The sequence below is a fragment of the Cyanistes caeruleus genome, chromosome 20, assembly GCF_971803275.1.
Source record: "Cyanistes caeruleus chromosome 20, bCyaCae1.hap1.1, whole genome shotgun sequence".
NCBI lineage: Eukaryota > Metazoa > Chordata > Aves > Passeriformes > Paridae > Cyanistes > Cyanistes caeruleus.
In genome coordinates, this window is record NC_141720.1 from 10,392,921 (window position 1) to 10,413,732 (window position 20,812).

Sequence of the window (20,812 nt, forward strand, 5' to 3'; positions counted from 1 at the left end):
ACATAAAAATGTTACTTTTTACTACAGTTTAGGAAACCTAATGGTTGTTTCAGTCCTTATATATTATTGACATCATAAGAAAGCTATATCATATTGTAACAATGGGTTTGTTTGCAATTTTTCAGTCAGTTTTGAAGATACTTGGATTTTGTAGAATTGGAGGAAACCAATATGAGAGTGCTTGAGTTAACCAGAGGACAAATAGAGAGGTTTAAAGATAGTGTATTAAAACTAATTCTGTTCAAGTTTAAACATCAACAAGTGGTTGTTATTATAATGATAAATTATTTCCATCATAAAAGTGAATGTCAGAAAAAAACCCCACATCTAACTATATTACGGTATCAATTCAGTATGCCTTAGGCTTTTTATGTTTTTTGTACCTTTCCTGTATGGCCTGTGATTCCTTTAAGTTACTTTTATGTTAATTATTTTCTGTTTTAACTCAGAAGTTTATTCCATTCTGTTCTAAAGAAAGAGCACCACTGGCTGGAGTGGCCATTTCAGTGCTAGTTAGCATAGTCTGGAAGCTTGGGATTAAAGCAGTCTAAAGCTTTTCTAATGTACCAGTTTTATACTGAAAAAGCTGCCTTAATAGAACCAGAAAGTGATAATTCTGTTTATTTTTGACAGATTTAGCAATATTCGCACTAAACTTTCTTTCAACATGTGTATGATTCACACTCCTTCCTTCCCAGGGTGCTTTTTCAGCCTAGGATACACAGAGCTGCTCAAGGGAGGGGAGTGGGAGCAGGAAGAGCGAAGGGAGTGTGTTGCCATGAGTGTTTGTCAGGATATTAGAGTGGTTGTTTCCTGTCGTCGTTTCCTGATTGGTTTCTCCAATTCCTAACTACTTGCAGAGGTAGATAGGTGGTTCTCTGGCTAGATTACTCCTTGGATGGAGCATCTAGTTCTCATTTTAGAATGAACAGATTTAGTTTCTATGCTTTTGTAGGAAAATACAGATTTCTAACTTGAAGTTATGCCCTGCAGCACCAAGGTTCTTGAAAAAAACAATTTCCTGAGGATTAGGTTGTTTATTTAGGCCAATATTTATAAACTATCCACAACCACTTTTAAGCTCTTTAACATATAGTTCAGGTCCATTGATTTTAGGGCACTTAAATAAGTGCAGTTAAATGCCTAAAATTTTTACTTAGTGAAGGAGCCTAGAGACTTTTCTTGTGGTGTATTTTTTAGTCACTAGCCTTCTCTTAGAGGTAATTACATTATAAATAAAATATTTGAAAAATCAAAAATAGCCAAATCTGTTTCTTTGACTGGCCTCTTTGATGAACAAGAAGCATATTTTTACACAGATCAGCCTTTTGATTGAATACTGAGTGCTTTTTTGTCCCTTAAAAGCTGTCAAAATAACCTGTTCCTGTAAGCTTTTGTGTATAGGTTATTCCAACTAGCATATGACAAAGCTTATTTTTTCACCTGTTGCAGTTTTGTCTATAGGGAAAAAGAAAATTTGTACCCACTTGATAGATGATAGGGATCTTTTATTTGGATGTGCCAGGTGTTTGTAGCATAACTGAATTGTTTGGAAAACATTAGGTGTTTTCTCTTTGGGAAGGACTGAAGAGAAAAATGAGATTTGCGTTTGTGTGGGCATTCTGGTACCAAATGGGCAAACCTTTTCCTTGGATTTGTAGTACTGTGAAGTGCAGTTCACTTTTTTTTTTAAGAGTCTTTAGGCTGAGTGTGTGATTTTCAAAAGATTTCGTAGTTGATTTGTCTTTCATACTGAGAATCTCGGCAATCAGCTTGGATTAAAGTCTGAGGTTACAGAATAAAACATCGTACTAGCAGAAAAGTACTAATATCCAGTTATTTCTGGCTGTGAAATCTGACAGTTGTCTTCAGCAGGGTAATGCAATTGGCAAGGAGTGGTTTGAAAGACTTGGCTTGGAGAATGAGTGAAAATACTATAAAACATCTGATTATAGAAATCAACTTAGAGTCAGTGATCAGAAATTCAAGGTGAGCAGAAAGAGATAAGAATGTGCCAATCTTAAAAAGGTAAACTTCAAGAAATCAAACAGATTGTTTTTCCGGACAGAGTAGAGTTCAATTGCTGGATTCATTTGCCACAAGATCTTTCAAACCCAAAAGTTAAAAAAGGAAAAGTGTTTTTGTAAGAATAGCAGGAAGAAGAAAAAATTCATGGATCCAGAGAAAAAAACATTGTAAAGAAAAATTACCAGGCAGACTTAAACCTAAAAGTGTTTTTATAAGATTTGTCTCAGGAAGTCCCTAACCACCACTTGCTGCTGACAGGAAGCAACATCTGGAAAACAGCTATTGTACTTTTGCCTTTTTTCTATACTCTTTTTTGAATCATTTGCTGCCTTTTGACATTGGATAGCATATGTTTAAAATGTTAAAATGCATCACTCTTAACGCTTCTGTAATGTATTTTTGTAAAACGTAAATCTTCTATAATGTATTTTTCCTGATTCATGGGGAAAGTATTAGGAAATAGCTGTGTTTCGGGGAAAAAATTTAAAAAAAAAAACAACTGACAGCATTCTGGAGATCTGATTTGTTTAGGAGGAAATCTTTGGTAGAAAGTTCCAGGCAGCTTCAAAATGTTTTAGCCTGTTTCAGTGGATAATGAAATGGTTTGCACCAGTCAGAGATGATTCGCGGTACAACTTCTTGAATGTTATTCCAGTTGAGTTCTTGGTAACATTTTCTTTCACAAACTGGTATCTTAGTTTTAAGGTTGCTTGGGTTTTGCTGCACTTATTGATCTGTTTTTCTATATTTGGCTTAATTGCTGTAGTGACAAATGTGGGATGATTAATTCCAGTGGTTGAATAGGATGAGGTTACTCAGGAAAGACCGTGGGATCAACATCAAATTTTAATTTTGTACAGTTGATGTTGCTGAGGCAGATTGAGCCAAAATAAGGTACCTTCTCTAGCTCTACATTTTTATAAGGTAAATTTTGCTTATATCTCATGATAAAAGAGATTACTTGAAGTCCTTGCTTTATTCATAGTTAAAATCAGGGTCTGTTGTCTGCTTATGCATACAGAGCCTTCCTGCTGCAGCAAATTAGTCTGTATAACTGCTATGCTCCAAACTTCCCTTCAATAATAGAGATGCAGGTATAGGCTAGCACATTTATCAAACTTGTCATAGAACAGTAGAGTTGTGGCTTGAAGAGACCCCTGGAGATCATCTGGTCACCTTCAGGTCCTATGGCCCTGAAAGCAGGGCCATAAATGAGGTTATCCAGTGTCTAGTCAAGCCGTATCTTGAGTATTTCCAGGAAGAAAAATTGCCATCCTCCTCTGGGAAATCTATTTCAACATTTAAGTGTATTCACAGAGAAGAAATTTGCTTATATGCAGATAGAATGTCCCCCCATCACTTCTTGACCTGTTGCTATCACTCTGGAGAGAGTATATTTCCATCTTCCCTGTGACGGCTCTGTAGGTACTGGAAGAGCAGTTAGGTTCCCTTCCTGCCCCTTCACTTCTCTAAGCTGAACAAACCCAATTCCTTTAGCCTTTTTTCGTATGACAAGCTTTCCAATCCTGTAATCGCCTTGACAGCCATCTATGGAATCATGTTGTAAATGCATAAAGTGTCTCTTGAGATATTTTATAATGAATACATTTCTGTATTCCGTATTACAAATCACATGTTGTTGCCTTAGCAAAGGTTTGTCTTTTTTTTTTAGAGTATCCAAGTCCTACCAAGGTTAACCAGTATATACATTTGGTTTTGTAGAAAAATTTTCCAGCCCTTAATCCATGGAAAATATCCAGTCTTCTTGAAACCAGTGATACCACAAAACAGTTGGCTTTTTTGCCTATGAGCTAATCTCCTAACAGTGGTGTCTTTGGTTTTACAAACTGCTGACTGTAGTAATTTGGACTTTTTACCACATAGTTAATTGATAAGTTACTGTCCCTCTGTCCTCTGCTTTGTTTAGTGTGATACAACCACACTACTGTATGTAGGAAAATGCATTCATAAATATAGTTGTCTACAAATTGGAAACATATCCTTGTTTCTTCTTGGCTCTCCTATCAAACCAGTGTCATTATTCAATTTGTGAGGAGTGAAAATGGAAAATAATTACTTTCCATGGTTTCTCTTCTATTACGTGTGCCACTTACTACTTGTCTTGCAGACCCTGCTTCCTGTACTGGAGGAACGCTCTATGCCCAGGCATCTGTGTTACATGACAGCCTATGTGCATTCAGGGGCAGACCCTTAACAGAGCACTGTGCATGAAAAGATACATCAAGTATGCAGTGGTGGTACAAAACCAAAACTATTTTTTGGTTTGTTAGCCCTACTATTTTACAGTATAGTTTTATATTTGTTATACAAGAAGTTTAAAAAAATAAAAAGAAAAAAAAGACACTGTTAATAATGATACAAGTTTTCAATCTGCACAGAATTTTTTATGATGGGCTTTGCAACAGTGTATATTTGTGAAACAGTTTTAGGTGCTGTAAATTTTGGATTATACCTTGTGACTGCAAATTGTCATAAACCCACAAAGAGACTTGAAATTCTGAATGGTTAAGAATAGATGATGCTGCTCAGATCAAAGAAATCTGTGACAGAATAGAAAACTTAAATCCGGGCTTTCTAACTTGCAGGGAAATGCCTTAGAAAACAGATTTCTCATTGTTTCTGTTACTGCTATTTAAAGTAATACCTGCCCAGCTTTTCTCATTAGTATAATTTTGTACATGTGATTTACTGGACTGAAAGTGTTTTGTCTTTCATAGAATGTTATGTCAGTCTTTCTAATGAGGAACCAGTTGCACACCATAGCTGTTCATGAACATTTTAAAGCTTACATGCTCCAGCTCAGCTTCTTCAAAATTGAGTGAAACTGAATAACCTTAGTTTGGGAGTTCTTTTCTTAAGACCTGTTTGTCAGTACCCATCAACTCCTACTGTTTATCTACTGTTTATCAGTACTGTCTGCCTCAGTGCTGTTTTCTCAGAAGCCTTGAGTACTGAATAAAGAAAATAATAGAAGCTTAACTTTAAATCAAGGCACAAGTACATAGACTTAGGTTTGCATCCTACAGTTCTTCATAAATCTTTTTTTCAGTAAAATTTAGTCTTGGAAATTGTTGTCTGGTGGATGGAGCGCTCGAAGTGTGCTGTCCTGGTGGCACTGACTGCTACATCTGAAGTTTACTTTTTTACCATTCTAATGTTTCCATCTCTTTTAACTGTTACTAATATTACTGCTTTGTTTGATCTCTCCAGTAGAAGTTTAAAAGCTTGGTGTTACAAGTATGGTTTTCTTTTGCCAACTTAAAAATAATTGGTCCCCTTTACACAGGGTGATTTTCATTAATAAATGTAGTTCTGGATTATTTGGCCAGGATTTTCCTTAGCATGTGTTGTTACTTCCATGGGACTATAAATGAACGAATGCTGTTGTCTGCATACAATATCCAGCTGCAAAATTAGTTCTGGTGACAATGGAGAAAAGTGAGTATCACTGGAAAATGACACTTGCATGTGGAAGAGACTGCCTATGAGCTCACCCTCTGGAAAATATCCCGATGGCCTCACAACCTAGCTTTTTTCAGTGCACAGTAGCACAAATGTGAGCCAAAGTTTGAAAATCTAGTGCTGTGTGTTTGCTTTGGCATGGGGCAACCCTGAGGCTTTCCTTTGAGAAATGGGTCTTGAAATCTTTTGCTGAAGGGAATAATTTTGTCATTCCTCAGTGCAAAATAAGCTGATTCTTATCTATACCTACTATCACATCATATTTTGAGAAGAGTTTAAAATATCACTGCTCAGGTTTAAAACAAAAAAAAATCATAAAAATCTAATTATCCTTCTTGCTTTAAAGGAAGAGAGGGAGAGGAACAATATGGAAAAGGTGTAGCTTGGTGTGTAATATGTTCTTTTTATATTCTAGCATATTACATTCAGTTTAATTTTTTTGACATCTATCAGTTCAGGTTTTTTCTTCCTGCACCCCACTACCTGCCAAAAACCCATTTCCTTACACTTTTATTTGGAATTTACAGGGCTTAGGCTAACACCATTTAAACCTTTTTGGTGCTTGTATACCTTGTTGGTCCTCATCTGTATGTTGTCCTGGAAAATAGATTCTTTGTCCTGAAAAGTGCTTACAACCACTGCTACAGAGTGGAAGTGTTTTTATACCTTTAATATCAATGAGAATAGCTTCAGACTTGCTCAAAATAGCTGGAAAGTGGCCTTGACCCAGGCTGCCATAAGGCAAGTTGCATTGTAAAGGCTGTGAGCAAATAGAATTTTTACAGCCATAACTCTAACTACGTTTTGATATGCTACTTGACAGGAGGGTACAGTGAAGAGCTGCTGTATGGAACCTCAGTCTAGGTAGGATCTCTAGACCATTGCAAAACCTCGGGGTCTCAGGATTTGCTCAATGCTAAACTGCTACAAAGCGATGCTAACACTAGGGAAACTGGAGTTCTTCCCTCACTCTGAGGTGAAAGGTGCCTGGTCCATGCTGGCCTTGTGTAGGTGTTAGGATCTCTCAAGTGTGTGGATGATGGCTGAAGCAGTTCCCAGTGTGGCTGAAACCCTTATTCAGATAAAGTTCAGAAAATCTGAAAATAATAATTGAGGTTGTTTTTCCCCCTCTGAAATCTAAGACTGGGATGTGGAAACAAAGTAGGACAAAAGTGCTATTTATGTTTCTCTAGTATGATAAGTGAAATTAAGTATGAGATATAATAAACTGGTATGATTAAGAGCTTAGCTTCACAAGAGTGAAAAAGGACAAAGAAAGAGTAGGTATTGCTGCCCTTGACAAACTTGTAGAAAATTGTCTTCTAATCACATAAAGTCCTAGTTTTTTTTCTTTTTACCTCTCTGCTTTTGTATTTATTTTGATAATCTAGGAAAGCAAACCCTGATTACTCCCTCTTCCTTTAAACTCTTTTATCCTTTAGCTTGGGAAATTACTGTAGCTGAGAGAAATATTATCACATCAGCATACTTAATCATTAGGTCCAGTGAGGAAGCCCTTGAGCCTACTAGGGGAATTTCTGGGCACATGCCCTGGAAGAGTCCACCACAGGCTTCAAGAAAGCCTGAGTGGTTAGGATGAGACAAAATGCTTCTCCCATGGTGCTATGAACACTAGGTAAATTAACCTCATCCCCCATAGTCATTGACCTTTGCCTTGCCCCTGTGCCCCGAGACTATTGGCCCCTGACCCTATACTTAACCTGAGACAGTGCAGGAAATTGGGGTCTTTCTGTCACTGGATCCCCTCGATGGGATTGCAGTAAACCTCTCTGGAATACCATACAGGAGACCCTTTCCATCTTTCTTCACTGACCTGTCCATGGTGTGCGTGTGAGTTTTTTTATAGTGACTGCCTGTGCCAACCCGAGTGGCTTTCTCTAGAGATGCTTTGGACTGGTAGCAGTAACAATATCCATATGCCATGCTGCTACAGTTCAGAGCTGCAAACTAGTAATACAAATCACAAAAACAGAAGGGTTTTGTTTCATTTTGTTTCAAGAAAAGAGAACAAATTAAACAATCAGTCAAAACATTTGTAACTTTTGATGATCCGTCATTCTGTCATTCTAGAGGTAGAAACGTGCAGAGAGAGAAATGAAGATAAGTTGAGAATGGTTTTTAGAAAATGCTTTTTGGGGTAAAAGCAATAAATACCCCAGGTTACTCTTAAGATAAAACTTTTAAGCTAGTCTGAGTCATATGAACCTCTGCTTTATAAACTGTGCTCATATTTATGAGATATATTACTTCTTCAAGAGAGGATTTTTAATAGGGGAAGAAAATTTTTGAAGGACTGATCTGTGTTATTGCAGAGGGTTAAACTAGACTGTAGAACTTGACCTGATCTCTAAGCGTCTTTTTTCTTTAACTCCTGCACGACTGGAAATTCCCATTGGTTTGTATGTTGTTCAGTTGTTAATCCAGCTCTATTCCACTCATTTACAAGGTCTAAATGTCCCTTTTTGTTTTAGTGGGGTTTTTAAATTACCTTTGGTCACTGGAGCACTCTCCTATTTATCATATCAGTGGGTCTAATGGGCATATATGGTTCTTTCGTAGTCCAAATTCACAGGTCACTGGGGACTTGAGAGATAGTTTATGGCTTTATGGTTTCCAAGCAAAACATTTAACAGTTCATAACAAACTTGTTATGAATTTGTTCTGGCATGTTGCCACCTCTTTGTCTGTCTCTTCTATGTCTTTTCAATGACATGTCATATGATTTCTTCATTCATTCCTCCCTAAGCAGTATAAGGCTTTTCCAGAATGCATGAATGAATAAGGGAAAAACCTAAAGAAATTGGGTATTGCAGCCTGGCTAAGGCTGGACATAACACAGCATGATCCAGTGAGCAACATACTGATCAAGATGGCAGAGATCTGAAGAAACAAATATGTGGTGAGCTCAGCTTGAGTGAGAAAAAGTCTTGCAAGAGATTTTCGTAAAATATTCCTGAGTCTCAGGGCAGAAAAGTTAATGGAGATCTTCCACACTGGTGGCAGACAAAGGAAGCATTGCAGTGGTCTCTGGTCATGGGAGCCAGCAGCATTGTCTCCCCACTGTCAGCACCACTGGCTGGGGCAGCTCTCACTCTTTTTTTAGCGTCCTTTTTATGATCCTGCAAATTGCTCATTGTAGGCAGTAGCCTAAGTACAAAATGCTTCTCTGTCTTTTTAAGGGGATAGAACTCAAGCAGTAATTACAGAATTTTTCAAAATGTAAATCCTAAGCTCTCCTTTGTTCAATGGTCCCAGACTGCAGTGGGGGTAAGCAGCTTCTGGCTGCTATATTAATTAAAAATTATGCAGCTGTTTCTGTTTGAAACACTAGATGAATTGGTTGATTGATTTGTTTGTTTCAGGAATTTATCTCTTGGATTTAATCTACATTGATTCTGCATATCCTGCTTCAGACAGCATAATGGAGAATGAACAAAGATCCAATCAAATGAATAATATTCTCCGAATCATAGCTGATCTGCAAGTATCCTGCAACTATGGTTGGTAAATTTTGTTATGCCTATCAAGCCTTGACTAAAATCACTTAAGTGCAAAATTGTGGAAGCACATTTTGGCCCTGAGGGAACACAAGAGGCTAATGTTGGTAGAGTTGAATGCTAGTAAGTGATGTAGCTTCCACTTCTGTGTAGCTTCAGTCTTAGCAGTAAATTGGGCAGATAAGCATGTACTCTAAATTGTAAGAGCTGTAAGAGAGGTTGTGTAGAGTTTACTGTTACATGTGGGGTACAAATGACATGCTTTCAAGTTCAGCTATTGCATTTGGCTTATATATTGTTTCCACCAGAGGCAATCAAAGAGAATTATTATCTTCCCTTTACTTTGCAGCAGATATGATGTCTAGAGTGTGGAATGTGTTTGTTTGGCTATCATTTTGTTATTAGCGTCCTGGTGATATATTTACAGAATGAAATACAAATATTTCCACCAATACAGCAGTTGTTCAACTGTGCTAAGATTTTGCATGGATGTTGCTCCCGGATGAAGTCAGGAAAATGAGGGGTTGCTTCTTTTTGTTAACAGGATTATACTCTAAAAATAATTTCTACAGTTCTAGCTGTATATCAGGAAATATGCTGGTTTTGGTGTCTGAATGAATACTCAGCATACTCTTGGTGACTTAGCATGACTTTTCATTTCTTAAATGTATAACCAGCTGAAAAGCCTAGAGTGCAGCTAAACAGTCAAATTCAGAAAATTTAAAAGCTGCCGTTTTGGAGAGCTTAAAAAAAAAAGATTGGTAGATTGTGAAAAAAAAACAAGGTGAGATGTTAGCTGTGTATGCTTAAGTATCCAGCCCTTATCCTTTTTTGTCAGCTTTGGTATTTTAGAGTGTTTCAAGGTAGAAACTAAACATAATAACGTATGATACTGATCAGCTAGATTATTCAGGTGTCATTTCCTTTTTGTGAGTTTCATTTTGTATCTGAATACTTTGGATGATAAAGAAACCTCATGATTTCATTGACCCTTTCTTTTTTACAGTTCTGGTAACTTCCTGCAGTCATATGCATTAATTTTGAGTGCTTTTGTTAAAATCTAGATGAAAATGAAAATATAACCTTGAAACAATATTCTGGGATAATGGCTGCCTTTAAAACAGTTACCTTTATGAGAGCACAGAAGTTAAGTTAGGTACATACAAGACATGTTCCTGTCCATGCACCATGTGTCAATAGTTTCTTCTGTCATTCTGAACTTAGTGTCTTTCATTCTTGGTATTCAGCATTGTAATTATTAATTAGTTATTTAATAACTTTAAAGTCTCCTCAGTTCTTGGACATATGAGACCCACTAATGCCTATGGCTGTAGGCTTTAATTTTCCCAAGACCAATGAACCAAAAAATTCAAGCAGGTTTCACAGCAGATAATTTTTTTCCACCAGCAAGATAGCATCTAATAAAATCCACCAGCTCTCATGATGATGAAATGCATCTGTATTTTCTTTAATAACTGAGAGCATCACTTTTGCTCAATCAAGTCTTTAACACCTTTTTAGAGTCAAGGTAGTATTTCTGCCCAATTTATTTTTTAGAGAGGTTCAAATTCTTTTTCCATGAAGGTATCATAAGAATCAGAAAAAAAAAAAAAACCTGAAAAAATAATAATTTTGGATGACATGAATGTTAATGTTTTTTGTTTGTTTGAACACTCCACAGATCATCTCACAACACTTCCCCATGTGCAAAAGTACTTGAAGTCTGTCCATTACATTGAAGAACTTCAGAAATTTGTAGAAGATGACAATTACAAGTAAGTATTGTTCTTTTCTTCAGGCATTGAGAAATTTAACAAAAAGATTACTTAGTCATTAGTTTTATTAAGAGCTGAACCAAAAGCCCAACCAAAGGCTGAAGATGTTTTAGGGTGTTTTCTGCTAAGTAAAATCCAGACTGACAGTCTTTATGACTATAAGCAGATTTACAAAGTGAAATATACTAGTGAAAAGCAACAGTTCAGAAAAGATGAAAATCTAGTCTTTATTCTATGACATGATTGTGTTCTGGGAATTTTGTTCAGTAACACTGAAGTCATCTCCAAGACGTCCAGCACTGGCTCTGGTATTATGACTAATACAATAAGAACATCTACCAATTTCAAGTAATTATTTTTAATAAGTTAATACTTATGATTTGGGTGTTTAAATTTGGGGGTTTAAGCATGTTAAAGCAATATTTACAAAAGACTTGGAGAAGAGTTAACTCACACAGAAGTTTGAACAGATGCCAGAGAGCACATTGGTGAATATGTGAATATGCTCGAGTTAAAGGAAGTGATAATCCCTGGCCAGTAATTCTGAAAGAACTAGCAAAAATTAAGTCATAGGCTAAGAAAGCAAGGTTTTAAATTGCTCAGCCAACCTAGATGCAATGCTATACAATTAGCTGTTGACAAATAGAGTAACTTTTTAGGTGCGCAGAATTTGAAGTATTCAAAGCAAACGTATGTTCAGTAATACAATGCTAGTACAAAATATTTTAGCATATGTTTTAGAGAGCAAGGTTGGTAATGAACTTCCTTAAAACCAGTCTTGTTACCAGTTTTGTTAAATACTTCAGTTAAGAACTTTGTATCAGAATTTATGTGTACTTAGACTGTTTGCTAATAAAACAGTGATGGAAGGGTTCATTGAAATAGAACTTGGTTTGGCTATCACAAAGGATGAATGTGATGACTAAAATGATAGTGACACAAACCCCAAAATGTTATATAATTGTTCTAACATTGGTTTATGGTGTTGATCAGTAGATAGCTCTCACAAGTGAGATACAGCCATGAAAAGACTTCATTCATCCCTATTGCCTGTCAAATATAGTGTTTCTATGAAAAACTAGAGTTGTTTATACTGCTTCAGAAGGAGCTGGTGAGAGCTTACATGGAGTATTTTTATTACATTGTATGCAACTTTAGGATACATATGTGTGTATATTACGTTGTATACAATTCTGGCCATACATGCTTGCATGTTTGAAGGTTCAAATAAATGCCTGTACAATCAGATAAATAAAATCTGTCTTGTAACAGCAGATGTAAAGAACTAGGTTGGATTTTAGCCTAGGAAAGGAGATGTTTGGATAAGAGAATCACAATGTATAAACACAGCTGGAAGAAAATGGGGAGGGTAAAAAGAAATTTAAATGAAATTGTAATGATATCACAAGGATAAAACACATAGAAAATTTTAGAATCTGAATGTTGAAATATGGTTTGTAACTATCAGAGTAATGGAATTATGGAACCTCTTCTTTTCTGGAGTAGTGAGACAAGTAATTAAATAGTCTTAAGTTGAAACCTGATCAGTTAATGAAGTGAAGACTACCAGTTAGTGTTTGTGAAAAAAAAAAGAAAAGAGCACATTTAGTAATCAGAAGACTCTGCATTACCAGTGTGGGGTCATCTACACGTGTATGAAGAGTGATCTGCACCAACCATTTACATTTTGCTGCAATTAGTGCTGGCACTGCTGGCATACAGATGCAACCTCCTGCTGAGATAGAAAAAAAGGTGTCATCATAACAGAGACAGAGCAACCCATGTTTTAGCATAACATGAGTCAGACAATTTGTCTTTTGGATTTTGAGTATAGCTGCAGTTGGTGGTAACTCCAGCTGTTCCTCTGAGCCCTGGCTCCAGCCAAGAGCCATGCAGGACTATACCTTGACCAGATCTGTTTATAGGAATTCTTGTGATGAATGCCTGTGGAGCTTTGTTTTCCCTGAGAGAATAGTTCTAAAAGAAAAAGCATTCAGACAGGGTGTTCTTTTGGAATTTCTTAAAGTATTATCAGGGCATGCTTCAAATAGAGATAAAATGTCTAAAATTTGTCCCCTTGCTTAGGCTAAGCTTCAGCAAAAGAAGCTGAAAGCACTGGGTCATTCACTGCAGAAGCTCGTGCTTGGTGAAGATTTGAGATGTTTGTGCTTTTGTGTCTGATTGATCACAGGTACTGAGAGTAGTGATGTTTCCGTAGGAAAATAATTTGGGGGAAAAAAAGAAAGTGTTTAATGTTTTCATAGCAAAATTTATCTGCTCCATGGAATTAGAATTCCTGCCAGAGCACTGATGGTAGAACATGCAAGTACTTCCTTTACTCAGTCTCATGACATTGTATATGTTTCACACACAGGCACATTGTGCAAGAGATGCACATTTACCATGAGCAGTGCACACAGCCTTTGAAAAGGTCAAGAGTCCAAGACTTTTGTTAAGAGTAGTCTGTGATTTAAATCTCAGTGTTAAAATTTAACAAATGATCATTAATTACTTATTTCCCACACACTTCTGTGTTTCATTAAAGTTGTGAAGACAGAGAAAAATTAAACTAAGTAGTCACTGGTAAAGGTAAAGGACTGTAATTAGTAGAGGTTTTACAGCACCTGGATTGGGTTAAAGAAACTGTTCATATTGTTCAATTTGATTTTTAGATAGCCATTTCCTGATGATGCAACAGTGTTAACACCATGTATACAACAGCTTATCTGCCCAACAAATGAACTGTACCATTTCAGAAAAAATTAATTAAACAAGTGTTTTCCATAAGCATATGATACCATAGCATAATACTTGTAAAAACTAGAAGCAATTCCATTTTAAATTTGAATATTAATGTAACTTTAGCAGCAACCTTGCTTATGATGTGTAGTGAATATTTTAACAGAAGGTGGGCATGATATATTAGTAAAGGCCTGTCTGCACAAACCATCCTTTGGAATAAGTCATGATATTAAAGGCTAAAGTCCTTGAAACTCTCCTGCACGAGAGAGAATAAAGCAAAACAATATCCTTGTGTACAGGAGAAAAAATGTAAACCTGTGTGTATTAGCCAATGGTAACTTGCTTAGCCCACAGACCCTGTAAAACCCTATAAAAGGTGTGCTAAAGATAGAAATAAACGATGTTCACTGATACTTCTGTGAACGGTCGTGAATAGCTGGCGGTCTCTCAGTAATAATGCTCGAAGATATTGAAATGTCTACATTTCATTAGATCATTTAATCTAATCATTTAATGATTAGAAGATCATTTAGATCATAGAATCATAGAATCAGAGAATTACATTAATCATAGAATGATTAAAAGATCATTTAATACTTCTTTGAATTTAGTTATTTGTGAGATTAATTCAATCAAGGTTAGTGGTTTTCTTTCCAGGCTTCACAAAAAGGAAGCAAGTGGAAAGGAAAAACTGGACTAAAGTCATAAAAGGTATTAAAAAGAGGGAAAGATTTGAATCTTACCACAGGAAAGTTGCTGCAGCTTATATGCATTGGCGAACTTTGATCTCTTTCTACCATGTTTGTTTCATCAAAATAAAACTTTTTTTTTAAAAATTAATTTAAATTCATCAAAACTCATCACATCTAGCCTTAAAGAAAACTCTCATTCCTCTTCCATTTTTGCACTTGGTAAGAAATTTTTGGATTTTGTTTTGATTATTTGATTTCATATTTTCCTCTCAGTTTCCCTTAATGAATCCTTAGTTTCATAGGATTTTCTGGTCCCATGCTAGAAGAAACTGTAAGCCTCAAAAATACGGAGAGTACTAAGTTTTTAGATTGGGTAAGAATATCTTCCATCTTTTTCTTTGCAGTGACTGCTCTTTTTGAGCCAGGGACAGCATTAGTGCTCTCTGCAGAGCACTTCTTTGGCATGAAGAACAGAACTATCTCAATACCAGGCTGTCAGAGAGAGATGCTTAAATAGTTGTCCTAAAACATATTGGCAGAATCCCAACACACGTTTTGCCAAATGAGAACCTCAATTACACTGGAAAGGAAAATATGGCAGCCACTTTATATAAACAAAGCTTTTCTCTACAATTTTTTGTGACAGTTCAATTGCTTCCTTTAGGTTTGTGTTTGTCAGCAAATAGGAATGCTGCAGAAAACCTCTGACAATGATGTCATGTTCTAAAAATAACAGATCCTTCTTGTTCAGCTTGTATACTGTTTTCTGTAGAAGCTGCTCAGTTTTAGCAGTATGTAACATTGTGGCACAATGCCACATCCTCCCCTAACCAGACATACCTTGCAGCCATTCATATGCATTTTTTTGCTGACCTTTTGGCATCATTAGGTCAGGCCTTGCATTTTCAGTTGTTTTTTGAGTGAAACCAGTTGTTATTTGTATTATAGTACTATTTGTCTGTACAGGACAAGACAGGACAATCAGGCTTTTATCTATGCCTGTAGTTTAGTTCTTCGAAGTATATTAGGCAATATAGTAATAAGATGACTTACAGAAAAATTAGTTCAAATTTAGGTTCAGAAAGGCAAGATGCTATGGGAAAACATTAGGGGAAATTTGTATGCAATTAGAAGGCTATACTGACTCCTAACAGTGCAGATGAAGTCCTAGCTGTACCATGTTAGTTCCAGTCCTGTTCCAGAACTGGAATTAAATGGCAGGTTCTTAGTATTATATTATTAGTAATGTAAGTAAATGTAATTTCCCAGCTTTGTTGCCCTTTTCTGGGCATGCCCAAGTGCCTCAATTTCTTTCCCGCAGTGAGGTTCCCAGAACTGGATCCAGGATTCAAGTTTTGGCCTCACCAGTACAGAGGGGCAATCACTGCCCTAGACCTGCTGGCCACAGTACTTTTGATACAGGCCAGGATGCCATTGGCCTTCTTGCCCACCTGGGCATACACCAGCTTATATTCAGCTTCTGTTGACCAGCACCCCTAGGTCCCTTTCTCCTGGACCACTCTATAGCCACTCTTTCCCATCCTGTAGTAATGCATGGGGTTGTTGTAACTGAATTGCAGGAACCAGCCCTTTACCTTGTTGAACCTCCCATCGTTGATCTCAGCTTGTCTCAGTCAATCCAGCCTGTCCAGATCCTTCTGCAGAGCATTCTTACCCTCCAGCACATCAACACTCCCACTCAAGTTAGTGTCATCCATGAACTTACCGAGAGTGCACTTGATCTTCTTGTCGAGATCATCAACAATGATATTAAATAGGACTGGGCCTGATACTGAGCCATGGGGAACCCCATCAGGGACTGTCCCCAGCTGGATGTGGCACCATTCCCCACCACTCTCTGGGCCCAATCATCTAACCAGGTCTTTCCCAGTCCCAGAAGACTGCATCTGTCCATGCCATGGGCTGCAGCCTCTCCAGGAGAATACTGGGGGACACTTAGGGACAGTATCCTTACAGAAGAAGCTTCCAGCAATCTACTGTTGCTTGACCTACTCTCATAGAACCTACTGTTTAAATGTTAGACAGGCAGCCCAGAATGTTCCAGATATGCCAGACCCATCTTGTTAGGTACACAAATAATGGTCAGAAATGCCCTAAGGGGCAGCTTTGAGGAGTGCACTGCTTTGTTACAATTAGCATGATCCTTGTTTCAGCAAAGAGGAGTAAGTTTTGTTCAGCTTCCTCATGGAGCAGCTAAACTTCTGTGTAAGACTCTTCTTAATCTTCATTCACTTGCTTGATATAAGAAAAATTGTGTAACAGTGGCTGTACTGTTCTAGCAATAGTTCCATCCTGTACTGGGAGAGCATACTTCCATGAGAGAGAACTATGTTCAAGATTGACTCCCTATTTTATTTTCTGCATTGTGTTAGGTTCCTCTTTTCCTGCTTACTGGGGAGGTTACTCTAAAATGGGCTGAATGGCCCAACAGCAGAGTGTTATTTAGAACTAGGTTGAAACAGAGGTCTGTGCATTTTACTTTCCAGAGCACCTGCCCTAACATGTTCCAGAAAATATTTTGAGTATCAGGCTTAAAAGAACCAGAAATTGTTCAGTCATCTTTCTACTATCTAAGAACAAAGCCTTCACATACTCTTCCTGTGCCTGTTCTGTAGAACCTTGTCTTAGTTTAATGGCAGATTGGTATTTGTTAACTCAGCAAATCTCTATGCTGATTTTTTACCTAGAGATTTTACTTTTAACTTTAGTTTCACCTTAGATTGTTAATACTAACTCCTCAGTTTTGAAATTTCAGTTTCTTGTGAGCTGTTTCTGAGGCTGGTATCTAGGATTTATCCTGACATGTCTCTTAGCTGAACTCTTGCAGTATAATTTTGGAATGTTGAAATTGTCAGCATTTGAACTATGCACTAAAACCACGCTTCCTTACTATGGTAAAGCAAAGATTTGGTTTTTTGAAAATAATTCCTGAAACAAAAAAAAATCCTTACAGTACTGTGATATTAGATTAATATAGTGACTTCTGAGATGAATTTCTGATGACTCACAGCAGCAAACACAAAACAGTGTCTTTATGCCTTATGAGTGGTTTATTAGGCATGCTGGAACTAAGGTAGTTTTTTAGTTAAAGTAATGCCAGTGGACAACATTGGACAGTCAGCTGTGAGAATATCGTTAGGTGTGTGAGGATATGGATGATGCATGTTGGTGGTAAGCACATCAGGTCTCAAAGTCTGCAGTGATCTCTTGAAAGTATCACTCTAAGCCTCTCAGGGGCCACAGATTCTGGCTCCAGGTGTCCTTTATGGGAGACACTGAGCATGTGGGTGCATGCAGGGAACTTGTGCTTCTCCATGGAAAACAGTGTCAGAGGAATTGCAAAATTGAATTTGGGTGATGACAAAGAAGCCAGGACTGGTTGAAACTGTGCTGACTGTCAGTATCTCTTCTTTGAAATAGAGAATATTTTTGATTGTTTCCAGCCTTCTGGAGGAGAGGGGAAATAGAAGAGAAAGTGGCTCAGGAATGGCACCTCATTGTTAGAATATATTCCCTTTTCTTAACAGTTTAAATATAACGTCAGCATGAGTATTTTATATTTACCAAAATATATTTAGGCTCGCATTTATTTGTTCTTCTTTTAATACATCCTATATTTTTGTAGGTTGGAAATAGATAAATTGCATTCTAATTTTTCTTGAAACATTGCAGAATTCTGGCATTATGGAAGTCGACGTCCAAACTGTCAGAGACTTAGGGCTAAGCTTCAGAGTGCAGTTTAACATAACCAAACAAATAACCAACATTATCTAACTTCACATATTCTGGGGAGATGACCAGTGGAGAGTGATGTAATCTCATTTTATAGCACTGAAGGCTCATCTGTTGCTCTGTTAGTGAATTTCTAAGTGCAGCACACAACACATGTGCTTTCTAGTTGGTATAATCATAGCACATCTCTCCCTAAAACCTTGTTAAAAGCATAAAGGTGTTAGGTCTTTCTTCCTGCTGTTATGTTCCTCTTTTCTTCCTTACAAGAATAATTTTATACAGACAGAGAGAAATAGCATAGTGCAAGTAGTTGCATGGAAGTTGATCTCACTTGCTTTTGTCACTAAAGAAGGTGTAAGAATGCACTTGCCTTAAATGTGTTATCAGGTCATAGCACTTCCTCTGATGTACATATTCCTAGGCAGTATTTCACCTGTGCTGTTTTCCTAACATATAGGAGTTGTACTGGATCCAGGAGCTTGATGTACAGTAAGCTGATGAAGTCTGTAAAAACTGTGATGTTAGACAAATGACTTCTGGCCTTATCAGCTATGTGAGGTAGTCCTGTCATTCTTGCTATAAAAAATATGTTGTTCTGTAAATAGTTATCTGAAATTATAAACTGGACCTGCTTAATGAGCACAATTCAGTTCAGCATGCTTAGCAATAAATATGGTCTCTAATCTTTACATTCAGATTTAAATTCATTTTATTCTAACCAAGCAAAAAATTTCCAGGAGGAATGCATTACAAATCACATCACTGTAAAATAAAAAGGCTATTGGCTTGCATGGACTGAACGACAATCATATCTTTTATCAGTGGACTTACTAGATGAATGTTTCCACAGTGAACAAATAAACTATGGCTGTTGTCACAGGGGACTAATAAAATGGAGGACCTTCTGTGATACAGGGTAAGAAAAGAGCTTCAGAGATGAGTTAGTCAAAGCTGGCAGAAACTAAAAAAGCTATTCTCACATGTGGGAAAAGACCAGTAACATCTCTCTTGTACAGACAGACACAGAATAAATTGGCAGTTGTGGAACAGTGATGGGTTATCTGAAGGAGGGATTATGTGCTTCCATTTAGAGAAAAACTGTGAAACAATGTGAAATGCCTGCTTTTCCTAGGAGCTTTGGTTTGTCAAATATGGACTAACCCAGTAAAATGGGCTTAATACCCAAATTTCTTTGTATCCTTTGGATTTATGCCTATTCCATTAAAATTTACTTCACAATGTAGTCCTTCGTGCCTTTTTGTCAGACTGGTACAGAGCAAAAGACCCATGAATGTCAAGTTAAGACTGCCTAAACTTGAGAAATGGCAGAAATCATGTGAATTGGGAGATTGAGATTTGTTGGAGTGCTGAGAACACAAGAGTGAGTGAGTACATAATAAAACACATAGAGCAAGGCAGCATGGCATATACTACTTTATTCTAATTACCTTCTTTTACTATTAAGTGTCACTTTGCCCTATTAAGCTTCTTTTCTGTAAGTCACAGTAACAAAATAGTTATTTCTGTGTGCACATTTCAACATGGTAACAGTAAATTAACTTTCATGTTTAGAGGGAATAAAATCTTAGGTTTGTATCTAAATTACTTACTTTTTGAGTTTTTATTCCCAAGGTGAAAGACTGTATGAACTTCCATTTTTAAACTGAGAGAATCAAATGATTTCTCTTTCTGCTTTCACAGACTTTCCTCACAGTATCTGTCTTGGTTCTGACAGGTAGAGATTTACTTAAAAAAATTATTGTTTTGTTACATCACAGAATAAATATCTACACTTCCAAGAAAGTAAAATTACTAGTTAGCACTGCCAAAATAATCGCTTCTTCAATTTCTTTCAACTTTAATTGAGAAATTTTTTTTTGTTAATTTCTCTAAAAACTTGTTTTTCCAGATTATCTTTAAGAATTGAGCCAGGTAACAGCTCTCCTCGACTGGTTTCCTCCAAAGAAGATCTTGCAGGTATAAAACAACATTTGAAAATTTGAGTAAGGAAATAATTTTAATTACAGAAATTCTCCACTGAAGTATATGGGAAAACCCAGAGGTACATCAGTAGCATGAGTCAACAAGAAAGATTGCTGACTTGTATAAAAGCAGTTCCAGTTCAAGGGATGTCACAGGGTGTTTGCTAGTGTTGGAACAAGTGTCAGATTGTGGGATTTTTTTTACAAATGCTTGCATTTTTGTCATTATTTAATAAGTGAATAAAAAAGAGCCCTCTTGCAGTACAAAACATACCAATGCAGTGAATAACAAAGGAAATTCTCCTTTGAGGTTTCTGTGTGATCACATACGTTTGAGACAATTTCATTGTGGAAAGCAGGACAAAAATTTGTAGCAACAATAACTTCTAGCAAGATATGAAAAACAAGAGTACCATCCATATGTTGACAAAAACTAATCTGCTGTTTCTTGCTATGACCAGAATAAACAAACATCAGGCTGTGTGAGATATACTTCCTGTTATAGGAGCCGTTATCTCAAAAGCTGTTCTGTTTTAATCTCTTGAACCTGAATGGCCAATTTTCTGTCTCATTATGTAAAACCATGTGTGAATGTAAAAACTCCAAGTCCAGACCACATCTGACATGCAGTTTCAATTGGCATTCAAAATGTCTTTTTTTTCTCACCGATGAAAGTAAAGTAAATGAGAGAAAGAAGAAGGAAGATGCTAAATATAAAACAAAGAAAAATCCCATGGGTTTTAAATCTGCCTTCCAGCTCTTTATGTTGGCTGCTGTCAAGTGACCAGTCATTTATAGGGAACCTCTTGTTTGTCCTAGTATTGTGATTACTATTCCCA

General features: G+C 36.8%; 1 protein-coding gene across 8 annotated transcripts in view; it reads left to right on the plus strand.

Annotated features, from left to right (window-relative positions):
• The window catches only part of RALGPS1 (Ral GEF with PH domain and SH3 binding motif 1), an 80,544-nt gene that overhangs the window by 39,761 nt on the left and 19,971 nt on the right, over positions 1-20,812 (plus strand). For all 8 annotated transcript variants that reach the window (XR_015278265.1, XR_015278266.1, XR_015278267.1 and 5 more), the window contains 3 exons: positions 8,895-9,032; positions 10,711-10,804; positions 19,901-19,968. Coding sequence is in view for 4 of the 8 variants with exons in the window: in XM_086858548.1 (XP_086714674.1) it covers positions 8,895-9,032; positions 10,711-10,804; positions 19,901-19,968 (300 nt within the window). In the remaining 4 variants the exon portion in view is untranslated. The remainder of the gene's footprint in view (positions 1-8,894; positions 9,033-10,710; positions 10,805-19,900; positions 19,969-20,812) is intronic.